At 41.0% G+C, this 16415-nt stretch overlaps 1 protein-coding gene across 2 annotated transcripts in view; it reads right to left on the bottom strand.

The window, feature by feature from the left end:
* Positions 1-13058: 13058 nt before the first annotated feature.
* Positions 13059-16415, bottom strand: part of TRPM6 (transient receptor potential cation channel subfamily M member 6) — a 141282-nt gene continuing 137925 nt past the window's right edge. For both annotated transcript variants that reach the window (XM_046664948.1, XM_046664949.1), the window contains one exon: positions 13059-14555. In XM_046664948.1, coding sequence (XP_046520904.1) covers positions 14422-14555 — 134 coding nt within the window. In that variant the 3' untranslated portion in view covers positions 13059-14421. The remainder of the gene's footprint in view (positions 14556-16415) is intronic.

Here is a 16415-nt window from a genome sequence, read left to right as displayed (position 1 = left end):
TAATAATGGTACTGAAGATGGTGAGAAGTGATTGTGTTCTGCACATATTTTGTAGGTAGAGCTCAGAGGATTTGTGAATAAACTGGATATGCAGTGAAACAAACAAGAGGAATCAAGGATGACTGCAAAATTTGGGGCCTTAGCAACCAAAAGGATGGGTTGGGATGGGAGAGATTGTGGGAGAAGTAGATTTTGGGGGTATCAGGAGCTCAGATATTAAATTGTTTGCAATGTCTGCCAGACTTCAAGTCTACCAGTCCATGTCAAGCAAGCATTCGACGTAGGGAACTGACATTCCAGGTGTGGATGTATGTGTGTGAGAGCATATGTGTGTTTGTTTTTATATAAATGGAATCACATTGTCCAAACTATTTTAACAAAATTTAGATTTGCCTATAGATGCAAAATGAATGAATGACGCAATCAATCAACCAGCACACATTTACAAAGAGAGACGTCTGGATAAAGTTATAATAATAGGGATCTTTAAGCGGTAAGACAGTGGGTGATTTGCACATTCTTTTGGTTTCTTCACTGCATTTCTTGAATTTTTTACAGTGAGCCTTGGATTGTTCTTCCAAATACAATAACACTATTTCCAAAGGGTGTTAGAGGAAATTCGTTTTACATATAATAAATCCCGAAAGTGAATATGTTCTCTGACACATAAAGTGTCCAAGAACTAACCCTTAGCACTTGTCTTCGGTTTCACCCAAAGAGCTAAAATGAGTATGTGCTGACACGAGCTTTAAACATTACAGATTACCTGTGTTCAGGTCATTTTGACTGGACCAGATGACCTTTTGTACACTGATGATAGTAGTTGAGCCTGAGCCTGTCTGCGGAGTAGGTGTGTATGTGTGTCATGTGTGTCAGTTTATAGGAGTGTGTGTGTCTACAATCGGTATCAGGACTTGGCAGGTGCCTTCCGCACCAGTGCTGTAAGACTCCTTGAGAAAGAACCCTGCCTTTTAAAGAGTTTACCATTAAGGAAAAAAAATTGGGACACTGCCTAGTTCCACAGTGTTAAATGAAAATAGCATTCAGAGTTGAGTTAATCTGATTGCATGGGATCTATGTTCCCCCTTGCTGCAAATCAGAGCAGTTTTCAGCTAACAAGAATGGGTGCCCTACTTGAACGGGCAGCGGGCGCTGCTGCTAGTCAGAGCGGCACTTAGCATGGCATTGCCATCATTACATGCCAGGTTCGAGGCAATGAAACTCCAGGAGTGGCAAAGTCAAATCAGTTCAATTGTCTGATTGTTCATACTCATAAAGTGGGGAAGCTGGCAGGGGTCCGGCATAAAACTTAGAGTTCTGCAGTGGAGCTCCTTTAAGGTAATTCATTGCCCTCTGCAGTAGCTTAAATCAGAAGGGCCAGCATGGTCACAGTAAATGCAGCTCCCCACACTGCTTGAGAGCAATATCGCAGATAGCCGGCTGCTATGCCAGATGTCAAAGGTGCACTAAAAGCACTTGTTTTTGATCTACTCCATTCCCGAGAAGTACAATGGATGGGCCTTTAAGCACTGCCATAAAAAAAGATTGTGATTAATGAAGCAGCACAACTTAATAAACCAAGTTGACTCCCGCTTCCTTCTCCTAGGCATTTTCACTGTCCACAAAGCAGTTCTTTTACTTAGCAGCAGGGACATGTAAAATGTTAATCATCAATCTGTGGGCCATTAAAGAAGTTGCTTTCCCTTTCTCAACTTGAAAACCAAGGGGAAAAGATAATAGGTTTGGTTAACAGAGCTGTTCACATAATGGAGATGTGCGGAGGAAAGCTTTGATAGAGTCAGCGTGGGAGCCCTGAGCACTAATCCATCCAGCTCTCGGGACCACGAGTTCAAGTCCTAGCTGGGGCTGAAAGGCTCAGGATGGAGGCTGGGGTGAGTGTCTGGATCTGGCTGGACCAGCGGGAAGTTACTGTACCTGAGCAAGGCCAAAAATAAGATGAGAAGGCACCGAAGCTTTCTGTATCAGAAGAGAGGGATAAGGGATGATGGTACTCCCTGATCTTATCCACCTTCTTCCTCCCAGAAAAGAGGATGAAAGCAGCCTTCCCAGGTAGGCAAGTGGCCGTGAGGGGAGCCCTGGGCAGCAGAATCCCCCCTCGCCCAGAGACCAAGAGTGTTCAGCTAATGCTCCAAAACCGAATGAAACACTTTCTCTGAAAGAGTCAAAGGTACACAGGTCAGAGATACATAATGTAAAAATTTACTCATGATTTACAAAATGCTTTTGGCAGGGGCAGGAGTCAGAGACACAAGGATCAGGCACATAGCCCATAAACGATTGATATGGTTAATCAGTTAACATTGGCAAGAAAAGAGAAACTACTGGAAGACTGTCAGGTCAGGAGATTTTTAAATGTCCATGGTTAGGAAAGTTGATGCCAAACTTAAGAACTATTCACTGCACCTCTTTTCACTCCTTTATGTAGACTCTTGGTCTAGTCTTGCCTTGCTAAAGAAAGCTTAGACTGTACCGTGGCCGGAACAAGTATGAGAAGCCTCCCACTCCTACAGAGCTTGTGTGCCTGACAACCCCAGTGAGAGGAGGGCCAATGGTCCATGGTATTTCAGGAAACACTATCTGGTCAGCTGAAATGCTACATCCCTGCTGGAGCCCTTAATCTTCAGTTTTCATTACTTCCTGTAAAAATTAAATAGGGGCAAGGCCATTTTCCATGTTTTAAAATCATGCATACCTACAGTTTTTTGTGTGTGTTTTTTCTCAGCATGCTTCTCCTGAGTCCCCAAGTTCAGACCCTAAGGTCCAACGAAAATTGGCCTCCTACTAACCCAGGTGGTCCAGTTGGTCTGAGGGAAATCAACCAGGCTCAAATATGCAACACTCAACTTCTCAGACCAGGACATGCAGGTTATGCAAGAGACGCCAACAAGATTGAAAAGTAGACTACAGCCAAGGAAATCCTTGCCAGTTCATACTGGGGCCATGGTTTTCATTGTTTAACGAGATTTCTTGGAACAAGAACAAGAACTTATGGGAGAGCTATGCTGAGTCAGTAAAAGTGGACATTCTTTCTCTCTTTCCATCTCACTTGAATCCACTGGATGGTTATCAAGGAATAGATGTTGGTCACATGAGCCTGAACACTTTCTTCAGAACCTTTTATTCATCAAGATGATCACATCGTTCTTCCATCCTCAGCCTCCAGCCTCTCGTCCACAGAGCAACCAGAGCAGTTGGTCTGAAACACCTGATGCTCCTATCAAACCACTCCTGTTCCCTGGCACGCCCCCTGCTGGAAATGCCCTTCGTCTCCTCTTCCCAAACTCTTCACATTCCCTGTGACTCGGTGCAGGATTGAGCTCCTCCAGGAAGCTTCCCTTTGCCGTGCACCGTAAGTGCCCACAGGAGAGATTCTGCACGTACCTTCTCTCTCTCCACCTACAGCTTTGTGCTATAACAACTGATTGGGTCTGTGTAGCTCTCAGTACACACCTAGCAGAGCACCTTGTCTCAGTTACAGTAAAACGTCATTGTTGGGTGCTCCAGACTTCCTGTACAGGACAGGTGTGGGATGGGAGCAACCTGATTGAAAGGGTGGGGATCTTTTTTGCTTGTATATTAAGGGCAATGTTTTTATATAGGTTTTATCTTATAAATCAATAAAACAGCAGAGTTGTCCAAAAACACACTTGATGTAAGATTGAGAAAACTTCCATCAGCCACATGAAAGACAATCTGATGTTAATGGTGATATGAATAAAATCTGGAAGGGATTCATGGTATGAGCAATGAAAACCCTTCCCAAAAGTCTCTTCGAGCCATCTCTACTGGTTGTAATCACTCACCAAACTGCAAGTTCCTTATGGGCAGCGCCTACATCTCTTCAGTGTTACACTTCTGAGGCCAAGCAATTTATACTTGGTGGATGACTGACTAATAAATGTTTGCTGAATTAATGAATTAATTAACCCACATTCATTTAAAACAGTTCATAACTTCACTAGCCTGCATGATAAAACTCAATTTCTTAGAATTACGTGAAAATCTTTTAACAAATTTACCCATTCTTCCCAGCTTCACCTCTTGCTACCGCTTACCTTATCCCAACACGTGCTCTAGAACTACCCGAGTTACTCACCAGTCCCCAAACATCTCGCCCAGCTGCTGTTCCCTCCACCAGGTAAACTCCTCCTTATCCTTCTCTGTGAAGCCTTCCCTCCTCTCTTGAGAGAAGGAGTCCCTCCTTCACTTGACTGCAGAAGCATTTTTGAAAATGCCTCAATTGTGGCTTTTGGTGCAATGAGGTTGTTTTACGTGTTTGTCTTCCCACAGACCTGTGAGCACTCACCTTATTAATATTGGCACAGTGCCTGACAAATGCTAGGCACTTAATGAATCTTAGTTAAATCAATAAATCAATGACTGAACCAATAAAGTAATTGAGTGGCCACCAGGGCCTTGCAAAAATATCACATGAACTCTCTAGTCTCCCTATGCTCTGTCAGCCATAGTTCCTGGGGGGCTTAAAAAAGAGTAGATCATAAATTTTGACAATAGTACTCTAGAAATGACTTCAATTTTAAAATTTGATAAATTGAAATATTTCCTTAAAACGTTTCAATTCCGCACCCACTGCTCTATAAGAAATGATCCAAGATGACTCTTAAAAATCATTTTCAAGTTTATGCATCCAAGCTTTAAAGTTAGAGCACCCTTTCAGATCTTCTACTTTGTAGAAAAGGTACATGATAATTAACTTTCTTCATAAAATTTAGTCCATTCCCATCTCCTATGTATACCCAAGTCCTCCACCTCCATCTTAGCTCTTGTGCGGTGAAAATTTACAGCGATCATGGCCATCCAGTGTAGGAAATGAATTAACATTCTCCCCAGGACCCTCATTTGTATAGTATATTAATAGGCTCCTTATGTAAATTTCTACCCTTACCTCACTGCTTATATGCCTGCTAGCTGGTTATACACAATTTAGAAATGAGGGCAAGAAATGTTTGCCTTCACATGATGTTGCTTAGAGGGATAGTGAGGGGAGAGATGGGTGGGGGTCCAGCAGCGAGAGCAAAGTTACAATGGACATATTTTATAGCTGTCACCAAACTAACAGTGCTCAATAAAGCCAACTCTCACTCCAATTAGATTTTACTTCTTTTGTCCCCAAGATTTTGCCATTATAAATGAGTTATGGGAAGATAAAAAGGAATATATCTGATGATATATTGGAAATGTCTGGTGCAAGAAGATATGCAGAGTTAGTCAAAAGTGTGCTGTGTCCTAAATAAGGAGAACTTTTTATTAAACATTTCTGTAGAAAGAAAAAACCCACTCTCCAAAACCACACCAAAGAACACTCTGCCTTCCAGAACCATACTCAATCAAATAAGGAATTGGACCACAATAGATAATCCCTAATTTGACGGAGACTGCTAGCTGTTCATCAAACTCCTTTTTCTCTTTTTCTTGGCCATATTGCTAGGCTGCATTTCCTAGCCTCTTTTGCATGTAGGTATGACCTTGTGACTGACTGAGTTCTAGCCAATGGTATGTGAACAAAAGAATGTGTGTCACTTTCAGGACTGGCCCATAAAACCTTCCATGTATTCTCCTCCTCTTAATGTTTTTTCCCCTTCTGGTGATGAGGCTGCAGATTGCCCAGGGCAACCTTGGTACCCATCTGTTAAAGATGGCAGAACCACTGTCAGCCTGGGTCACAGAAAGACTGTGTGGCGCAAAGAACTCAACCACTCACCACAGACTGTCCTAGACCATTAAGTAAGCAAGAAACAAACATTTATTGTGTTAAGTCATCACATTTTGGTGTCCAGTTATTGTTGTTGCCTAGCCTCCCCTAATACAGGATCCTTTCAATTTTGGCATTCTAGGATCAATGTCATGAACTAGTAGTCCTTTGACTGAAAAGAGAAGCATATGGCGGAGGCTATGCATATGTCAGGTGGGGAATATATGGGAAATCTCTGTACCTTCTGCTCAATTTTACTGTGAAATTGCTCTGAGAGAAGGAAGCAGCTCCAGCTCCACCAATCTTGGGTTGGAGATTGTTTGGTGATGAAACATCTTTAATAATTATTAATAATAATTTCTCAGCGTGCCTATTGTGTGCCATACACTGTACTAAGTGCTCTATGTACATTACCTCTAATTCTCAGAATAATCCTGCTTGGTAGACATTAGCTTACAGAAATGAATCTTCTCTACAACATTCAAGTGCAAGAAATGGCATATTACCTTATTTTTTTAAAATCTAGATAGAGGTCCCCTCTCTCCAAAATGACAAGAGAGTCAATATGAGTCATATTTGATGATTATAAAACAAGAAAGAACAAAGGTAGTTCACTGGGCACTTGGAAAACAGTGAGAGCTTCTAATCTTTAGGCCATTAGGCCCACAGACCCAGCCCATATGATCCATTCACAGGCAGAAAGCTTCATTTGATCCATGATTAGCATGGACACATATTGCTTCTTGTGACTTCTTAGGCTATAGCTCCTAGCAGGTTCTCCTGATATCCATGAACTAGCCCTTCACAAGCCCTGCACCTCTCACCCAAAACACCACCATCTCCCCTATCTCCAGGAATGAATCGCTCTTCTCTTTCCCAGGGTAGGCTTCCTCTGCCTCTTCAACTCCAAGTTCCAGCCCCCATCAATTTTCCGGAAGTCCTGGTGGGAGCTTGTCCTGTGGGGCCTTGCAAGTTCTGCAGTAAGTCATTAACATCTTGAGGGAAAGGCATCTACCTACCTTCTTGGGATGGAGAACAGCAAGCAGAAACACAAGACAATATATTAACAGATTATCCTGCCATATTCAGATGATAAACCAGGTTCAGAGAGGTTAAACAAGTTGTCAAGGTCACAAACTATTCAGTGGCAGAGGTTCAGTTCAAACCTAAGTGCATTTGGTTCCAAAATCTAGAGAATTTTCTACCATTCCATGTAGGCCTTTTTGGGAAAATTCAAGGCACACCACAGTCCTAAGAGGCTTTTTATGACAATAGGAAATTATCATAAATCATCTTAAATCATACAAAATATTTGAAACATTCATTGAAATCCAAGTCTTAGAGAGTCTTTTCACTTGAAATCTTCAATGGTCACCCAAGACTGGTATTCAAACAGCTACTTTCCATTTATGCAAACATACATATGCACATAAAAATAAGCAAATGCATTGTTAAAATCATTAATTTCCAATATCATTTTGAAACTAAAATTCTGAAATTACATATCTAGTGTATTATCCTCATTAAAAAGCATAAACAACTAAATCTCATTTGACCCATCTTAAGAAAAGCCTTATAAAGATTTCCAAGTTAAAATTTTAGTCACAGAAACATCTAAATATTTTTCAGGAAAACAGAGAAGGATTTTAACATAATGAGAGAACATTATTTGCCTTAATGCACAAATTCAGTTATTATTAAGATAAATGATGGTGACTTAGAAGGCCTGAGTTGTAGTCCCTCCACTGACAATAGTTATACTAACTTTGGATGAAGAATAATTTCTTTGGATCTTATTACTTTCATCTATCCTTTTAGCTCTCACATTTTGAATTCTACATTTCTGGGAAAATTGGTACCTCACCTACAAATTGATGATATTTCTTGGTCCACACTTGCAGCCGGTGTAGTGTAAAAAGATGTAACAGAAATAGGCAATCAGAGAAAGGGAAAGAAAGACAGAGAGAGAGAGAGGGAGGAAGGGAGGATGGAAGAGGAGACAAAAAATATTTCCTCATTATGGTCTATATTTCTCAAGGCTGATGTAAGAGTCACTTGAAATTCTGTTGCATCCTTTAGAATCCATCTGGAGTATTGCAGATTTAGGGTAGTCCCGTCCCACTGGCAGGCCATCCTTCTGGAGAAGATGGGATGAAACAGGATGTCTTAGCCTGACATCATTAAATATTTGATTTGTCTAACTCTCTTTGTTCTGATCCCATGTACTTCAAGCAACCCTCTGATTATAATCCAGCTTCCAAGGCCTTCAGGGACACAGTGTGATAATCAGTCTCATAAAGGGTTTGTAGTTTGTATAGACTCTGTTTTTCACTATAAATTGATAAACTAGAATGTCACTAGATGCTATCTAATAGCTAATTGTTGTGTTGACTAAAATATCTAATTGTCTAGGAAGGCAAAAAAGGGGGACAGAAATGCAAGTGGAGGCAGAAAAATTCACTGGCAGACACAGTGCCAGATTCACAAGAACCCACTCATCATCTTGTACTTACTTTGTGATAATGTCAAAAAGGAGTGGTTTTACCATGGACTCATAGAGTCCATAAATGGCCTTTAACTGTACGGGAAAGATTTCCTTGACATTGACAGATGTAGAAAGGATACAAGGTAACATTCCACAGATGCCAGTTTGGATTTTCTTGTCTGGTAGCCAAAGTTAGGTCTTGACTTTCAAATCTGTGTTCAACCTATCACAACATGAATCTCTAGTAATTTTAAGCACGCTGGCCAGTATTGCCTAGACTTCTATGTCATTGATTTGACCTAGTTTTTAAAACCTGGCCCCCCCCCGGGTAGCTGACTTTAGTCACTAAACTTATAAGCAGCATTTTCAAATCTTTATAATGGACCTAATAGACCCAGCCTCTCAGGTTGGTATTTAGATAAATGAAATTATGTATAGCACACATTTACAACTAGAACTTAATGAGTGCTCAACACATGCTACCTATAATAATAATATAAAAAACTATTATAATCATTCTTATTGCTTGGAAATAATGGATCAGTATATTGTAAACTCTTTATTTGGCTTGGAGACCCTTGAAGACCGAATAGGATTTCACCTAAGTCATCTAACCTTAGTGTCAGGGCATAACACACAGTAAGGCTCAATAAATGCTTCTTGAATAAGATACACTGAACAGTTGTACAAAACTAAGGACTACATGATGTATTACCACCGCACCTCTCCTCCCACCCTATGCGCTAAAATATTCCCAGAAGCCCTTTAGCATAGGCAAACATCCCTTCTCATGAAGCCCAGCCCATGTTTATTTTCATCTGCAACATTCATGTGATCTTGCAGAACACAATACTCTCTACTCCCTCAATAAAATAATTCAGCAGTCCTCCCACAATCCATGATATTCTCTATCCTCACCCACAGCAGATGCATGCCCCCAAAGATCATTTCTCCTCCTCTCCATTGTTGTTACCAGCATCTCTTCATCCCAGGTCCCTATTTATAAAATTTCAGGAGCAAGCAGGGAATTCCAAAAGATGGTAACACACTGTAATACTTCTCTAGGGCTGCCATAACAAAGTAGTAGAGACTGGGTGGCTTAAACTGGAGAAATTTATTTCCTCACAGTTCTGGAGGCTAGAGGCCAAGATCAAGGTGTCACCATGTCTGGTCTCTTCTGAAATCTCACTCCTTAGCTTGCAGATGTCCTCCTTCTCTCTGTGTCTTCACATGATCTTCCCCTTGAGTGTTTCTGTGTCTTAACCTCTTCTTCTTATAAGGACACCAGCCATATTGAATCAGGGCCCACCCTAATGACTTCATTTAACCTTAATTACCTCTTTAAAGACCTTATCTCCAAATACAGTCACATTCTGAGGTACTGGGGTTAGGATTTCAACACATGAATTTTGAGGGGACACAATTTGGCCCATAACACACACCAAGCATTTCTTTTGGTTACCAAAGTATCCTGAGGCTCTGTGGCCTCTTACTTGGTGATCAATAGGATACAGGAGAAAAAATTCACTAGAAGTCAAAGGGAAACCACATGACGCCAATGACGATTCCTCCAAACCCCAACAAAAGAAAATTGTCATGTCCACTTTTGGACAGTTGTTAGGCAAAGGGTTTCTACCATAACATTTGCAAAGACTTTGTGACTAATTTAGCAAATGGAATTTCTAAAGGTTCACAATGAAAAAAATCACTAGGAGAAGACAAGAATTCTAAAGGAAGTCAGTTGCTAAAAGACGCTGGCAAGCTATAGGCCAGAATTTCATTATTACTAAACAGCTCTATACTGATAAAATTTAAATCCTCATTAAAACTTTTGTAAAACATCAAGCTTTAGAAGTAACAAGATTCTAAACCTGCTCTCTTTCATACCCAAAAACGTCACCAATGATGGCACAAGGTTTGGGCTATACTTCTGGAAGGCTTTCTTTGGGCAGAAGATGGCAAAAGAAATTAGCTACGAAAACCTAAATCCATCAAAAAACAAAAGAAACAGGAAACACTGTGCAATGGTGAACTCCCTGATTTTGAACTATGTAATCAAGCTTCAAAACAAAAAGGGAGCAATGAGCTTTTTCCTCTTGGAAAGGGAGAAATAGCAGAAACTACTTTTGTATTTATACTGAAACAGGTCCACTGAGCATCCTCTGTAAACATTAAATAATGATCACATCAAAAATGGAAACCGCTTATTATTTATTGAACTGGATCCCATGCTCACAGAAGCCATTAAATTAGATTCTCAAACGACTTTATAAACGCTCTGTCATTATTGTTCACCTTCATTTGAAAAGGTAAGTATCTCACCTCCTCAGAGTTAGGGGTTAAGAGAAAGGTTAAACAAATGAAATAAAGGTAGACCAAGTCTGCCAACGATAGAGACAAGGTTCGTTATCCCTCAAGGACTAAAAGTCTCTCTTTGAAAAATTAAGCAACTTAACTAATTGCTTTTAGGAGAGTATCTCACAAAAATACATTTTATCTGTACATCATGGTCTAGAAAGAAAAGTCACAAAATAATAACTGTGCTAAATAAAAAATCAGTGTGGTTTCCGGAACCCTTTCTATTCTGTGTACTCACCCATGTGGCTGGAGATTTGAAATGCTATTTAAGTCTCATTTTCCTTCAGAAGCTAACCTCTGTGGAATAAAATGCTGTTCAGGGGAAAAAAAATCTTTTCTGTCATTTGACTTTAACTTATGATAAATTAGCTTCAACTAGTTTCTTAGAAAATTGCCCAAGAAATGACTACAGAAAATTAAATACCAAGACTTCAAAGAGGCAAACACACAGCCTTCAAATTCCGACCTCAGAGAATAATCCTCCCTTTCTCATGCTTTGGAGAGATGTGAGTAAAGAAACCGCACTAGGGCATGGTAATGAACCATCTTTCAAATGACTTTTCTATCAATCTTCTTTTCAAAGGGTAATAAAGTGATGATTATTTCTAGGCAGTTTCTGGGAAGTTATCATCTCATTTCAATAGTCCCCAGTAAGAAGGACTGTACTCTGGTACCATCACCACGATGATAAGGGCAGGAACTGGTTGAGAATTCAATAGACAAGGTGTAGGTTGTTAAAAGCTATTTCCTGGAAAATTAAAATAGAGAGAGATCAAAAGAATCGTGTTGGGTCTTAAGGAATTGGTAATCATTCTCTTCTAGATTAAAAATGCAAATCTGATTTATTACCTAGTGAATGAAATCCATTATCATTTGAAAGTTTTATTATTTCTTTCAACAAATAATGTTGAAAGCTTATTATGGGCCATGTTCTGTCCATGATGCTGGTGACTGACGGAGAAAGACAACCAGCCAAGACAGGGGCTTCCGGGTCATGACTTCTAGAACCTGAGTGGTCTGTCTCATCTAAAACAGCAACAAACAACCACCAAAACAAAAAAAAATTTGTTTTTAAACATTGAGTAAATGGTTGTTTGGGAAGTCTTGGTCACCCAGTACTTCTTTTTGCAAAGCCACAGAAAATAATAACAGGGTGAGAAACACCCAAAACTACATCTGATCTCATTTGCCAGAGCTGTCAAGAGGCTTTATTTAAGAAATCATGGAGCAGAAGCACTCTGGGAGCATACAGCCTCATGGAAAGGAGTGCCCGTGCACAGGATGCCTTCAGGAAGGACTTCCAGGAGCCTGGCTGCTTCTCTGGTCCCCACATTCACATTCCATATGCGAGATGGGTTTTGCGCTCAGACACAGATCATGCAGTACATTTTTCCTCAGTGGTTCATAAAAGCAGCCCTGCCTATGTCTTCTTATTTGCCCTAATTCTCTTAGCCCAGTCTGGACCTGCTGCCCATTGGCAGATAGGGGATGGGACACATCTCCAGATTCAACATTGGCCCAGAAGTCAAATTTTTTAGCATCAACTAGAAATCCCAACTTTGAACAACAAAAAAAGAAAGAAATGAAAGACATAAACCTTTTCAAGGGCAAAGAAGTGCTATGTCCACGGCATCTTCATCACTCACATAGTACAGAGAAGGCACTAAATGAATACCTGTTGAATAAAATTAACCAAATGAATGAATGAGTACTCCACCCTATTATGGTCATGAATCACTCAAAGTCAAGACTGTCGCATCAGTATTTGCACTCCAGCAATCCCACAGCAGAGCTTTGCCCAACAACTTTTTAAAATGCTATTCTGGTGATTTTTCTTCAAAAAAAAAAAGCAAGAAAAAAAGCACGACACAGAAATTTGAAATCAAATGTATTTGTTTTCAAGTTCCATTCCAGGTAACAAATATTTGGCTAATGAATTAATGCTTTCAGTTTGGCCCTTGGATAGGCGAACTGCCTCTTTCTATTGTTAAACACATCACTGAAGTGAGTACTGATGACCCCTTATTGATTCGCAGAGTAGGATAAAGCAGTTAAGACCCGAAAAAAGCATTAACATTTTATCCTCATTGCCAATCAAGAAATCACCCAAATTTCCCACCTCCTGAAACCCCCAAGACCAAAATAAAAGGCGTATAAGTTAGCCCTTGTGAAATTCACACTCACAAGAATCAGACTCAATCCTTGGCAAACTAAATCCTCGGCCTTCTGTGCCCCCATGCCTGGGCAACATCTCCCCTGAAAGTGTAACCTAAGAATGCAGGAATATTGATTTTAAAAGCAAGCCTGGGGGCCAGCCCCATGGCCTAGTGGTTAAGTTTGGCACCCTCCACTTTGGTGGCCCTGGTTCAGTTCCTGGGCACAGACCTACACCCCTTATTAGCGGCCATGCTGTGCTGGTGACCCACATACAAAATAGAGGAAGACTGGAACAGATGTTAGCTCAGGGTGAATCTTCCTCAAGCAAACCGAGGAAGATTGGCAGCAGATGTTAGGTCAGGGCAAATCTTCCTCAGGGGGGAAAAAAACCCCAGCAAGCCAGCTAATGTAAGGGAGAAAGATAAGTTGGAATGTCTTCAAACCCAGGAATTTTATTGCTGGTAGATTGGAACCCTTTATAAGAAGGAAAGGAGATGCAGGGGGAGAAGGGAGAGGATTCCTAGCCCTCCATCTCTTCCCTGTGAGAAAAGCTGGTGCTTGTTTGAGGTAGGGCAACTCCAATGACTATAAAAGAGGAGTGACTGACCCCCAAAATGTGCTGCTCAGTGTAGCTTCTGGGGGTCCTTCCTTCAGGCCTCTGAAACTGATTACATGTTCTCAGGTACACCCTACGATGCTCTTTAAGCCTCCAGAACTCTGCACTGGAACAAAGCAAACACCTTTAAAGCACGTTTTCGGTCAGAAACCCCATCTTTCCCCATAGGACCTGACATAGAGTAACTTGGTCTGTAATATTATACACACAGCTTTGGAAAAGGGAGAAATGTTTTAGAGGTTGGCTTAGTCAACTCTCTAATTGACAGTACCCCTGAGTTTACAGGAAGGGAAAATATTTCTTAACAATTTCTATTGCATATCCTTGTTCCCCTCAAAAAGAAAAAGATATAAGGGCTATTGTTTTAGACCACCCCTTTCCTTTCTTTCTGAAAAACCTGAAATACCCAGGCATCATATGATTCACTGACAATACCTTAAACCTATCTAGATTTCTCCAGGATACCAACTTTTTACTGGTTCGTTTGTGCAGGAGTGTGCTCCAATCTGTGCAAATACACCCTCATCACATTGTTTTCCTTATTATTGCTATTCAAAGCCCTATGCTGTGGGAAAGGACAGAGGAGGAAGTCAAATAACCTTTTTATGTACATATATACATAAATATAATATGTGGGTGAGGTGATGAATACCAGTGGATGTTAGAGTCCGCACACATAGTGAGAAAATAAATTAAATCATCTCCCTGGTTCTTTAGTGCCCGGCGTTCTGCTCCAAGGGTTTGGTCTGCTCTAAGTGACCAACTAAAGCAATGAGGTATGAAGGAGCAGTATTCCCAGCTGACTTGTCCGAGTGTCTCCCTGGGGGACTTGAGGATGACAAACACATGCAAAGCACCCTCCACACAGGCGAATATCTAGGAGAACCCTTTCATCATATACCAACGAGGTTTTCCGGCAGGGGGACACACGCGGCTCAGAAGGCGTGTCCCAAGGAGGCCCATGGGGCAAGGCCACCCTGACAGAGCTCTGACATAATCAATGTTACATCAATAAATCTATGTTACCATAGAGTTCATGGAAGGGAGGGCAAGGGTTCATCTTCACTCTTTTTACAATCGTGTGAGGTCTTCTGAAGAATTACTATCCTTTTTCCTTGCTGGAGGCCCCTCAGCTGGTTCTACTTTGATTTCAAGTCCAAAGGTGGAATTTATCCTTCCGGGGGAATAGTCATTCCTTGTTAAATCTGCAAGGAAGATAAGACGGTTATAGGGGATCCTTAAGAACATAATGTTCACACAGATAGACTGGACTTTAGGCTTTGCCAAACGCTCAGAGAGGACTCTGCTTCCTCAGTCCACTGATATGTGAAACTCAAACCCTCAACCCTGTCTAAACTCCCCCCATGGCCATGTTTGACTCTAAATCCCCAATGCTGTTTTAAGGCTTATGATCACTGGGACAGGGAAGGAGAGATGTGATTGTTTGATTCAATATGTAATGCCCTATACGACACAATGGGCCAGAGTTAAGTGAAGCCAAACAGGAAACAGGACATTTTCACTGTTGAATGATGGGCAGGGCCAGTGAGTTCAGCCAAAATGGTGGACTTGAGATTTCAGTGGTCAGTTTTCTGGAACAAAGCTGTACCTCAGATTTGGCATTGCCTATAAAAGCTTCATCCAATTATAGGATCTGATGCTTCCTAAAGCCCCCTTCTTCCATTTGAAAAGGAGATTATCGAAAGGGAATATTAATAGGGGTAACCTTTGGGGAAAAATGTATGGAGAAGGATAGGCTTTAAATGTCAGCATACCATTTTGTACTTTATTGATTAAATTTGTTAACCTTAAACACATATTCCAATGTTAAACAGGGATTATCTGCACATAAAACTAATACATATTATAGTTTAATAATAACCAACATTTATTGAACATATCCATATATTACTTCAATCCTCACACCAACTTCATGAGATAGGTGCTACTATCCCCAGTCTACAGATGAGAAAACCAAGGCCCAGCATCACATCGCAGGTAAAAAGCAGTACTGGGATGCGAGCTCTCCCTATCTGGCTCTGGATCCCATGCTTTTATATATTATCCTAAACTACCTCCCTTTAAAAAAAGTAAAACATAAACAAAAAGAAAAATCAACCCTAATCCTGTTTTCCAGGCTAAACGTTTTTTATTCAGATTACTCAACGTCTGAGTAAATGAGGATACTTCTTATTTCCACTTACATGTGTTAACTAAGGTTTTGAAAGGAAATAAGAATTAGGTCTAGAAATGGAGGAACTATTGAATTACTCGCTCAAAACCCACCATTATAGGTAAAATAAACCTCAAACTTAATCATACAGAAGAGCTAACTGGACTCAAGGAAGGAAGCAATGTGTTATGCCTGAAGTTTCTCTTTCTCCTGCTGATTAGATGCAGCCCCTGTGTCTTCAAGAATGGAAGGATGCCCTCTCCAGGGTACAGTGAATCAGACCTGGGCTGAGGACAGTGAGTTAATGCCCCCAACTCCAGCTTGCAATCATGGGATGACTCAGATATGTGTCAGTTCCTGCCCCCCAGTAAGGCCATTACCTGGAGGCCTGATGTCACTCAGTCCAGCCCAGCTCCATCGTGGGCTCCTTCTGATCAGAGAGGATGCCAGTGGGCATCTCAGCCAATGTGCTATAGACTGACCTCTTTGCCCAGAGAGAACAAGTCCTGGGCAGCTACAAGATGAGAGTGATGGTCTCCTCTCTTTACTGCTCCAGTCTGACCTCCCCACCTTGCATACCCACCAGCACCACCACCCTTGGCTGAGAGGCGATTTCTCACTGAAAGCCTGCTTTACATCCCAGTCTTTTGTTATGTCTTACCCACAAGAGCAACTCCTACCTCTAACTCCGACAAGATTAGAAATTGCCTCTCTTTGTCGTAAATTTAAACCTACTCCATTCCAAGCTACAATGGATGACGATCTTTTACTGATTTCCATTTCCGAGTATCATCATTTATTATAAAGCAGGAAGGGCTACTCAGCTTAAAATATGTGCAATGCCATTCTAAGCACAAGTTTGGCATGACCTCAGAAAAACAGTGGGCAAGCT

The sequence above is a fragment of the Equus quagga genome, chromosome 6 (assembly GCF_021613505.1).
Source record: "Equus quagga isolate Etosha38 chromosome 6, UCLA_HA_Equagga_1.0, whole genome shotgun sequence".
Taxonomy (NCBI): Eukaryota; Metazoa; Chordata; class Mammalia; order Perissodactyla; family Equidae; genus Equus; species Equus quagga.
The sequence above is the reverse complement of the archived record's forward strand: the minus strand, read 5'-3'. Positions and strand labels throughout refer to the sequence as shown.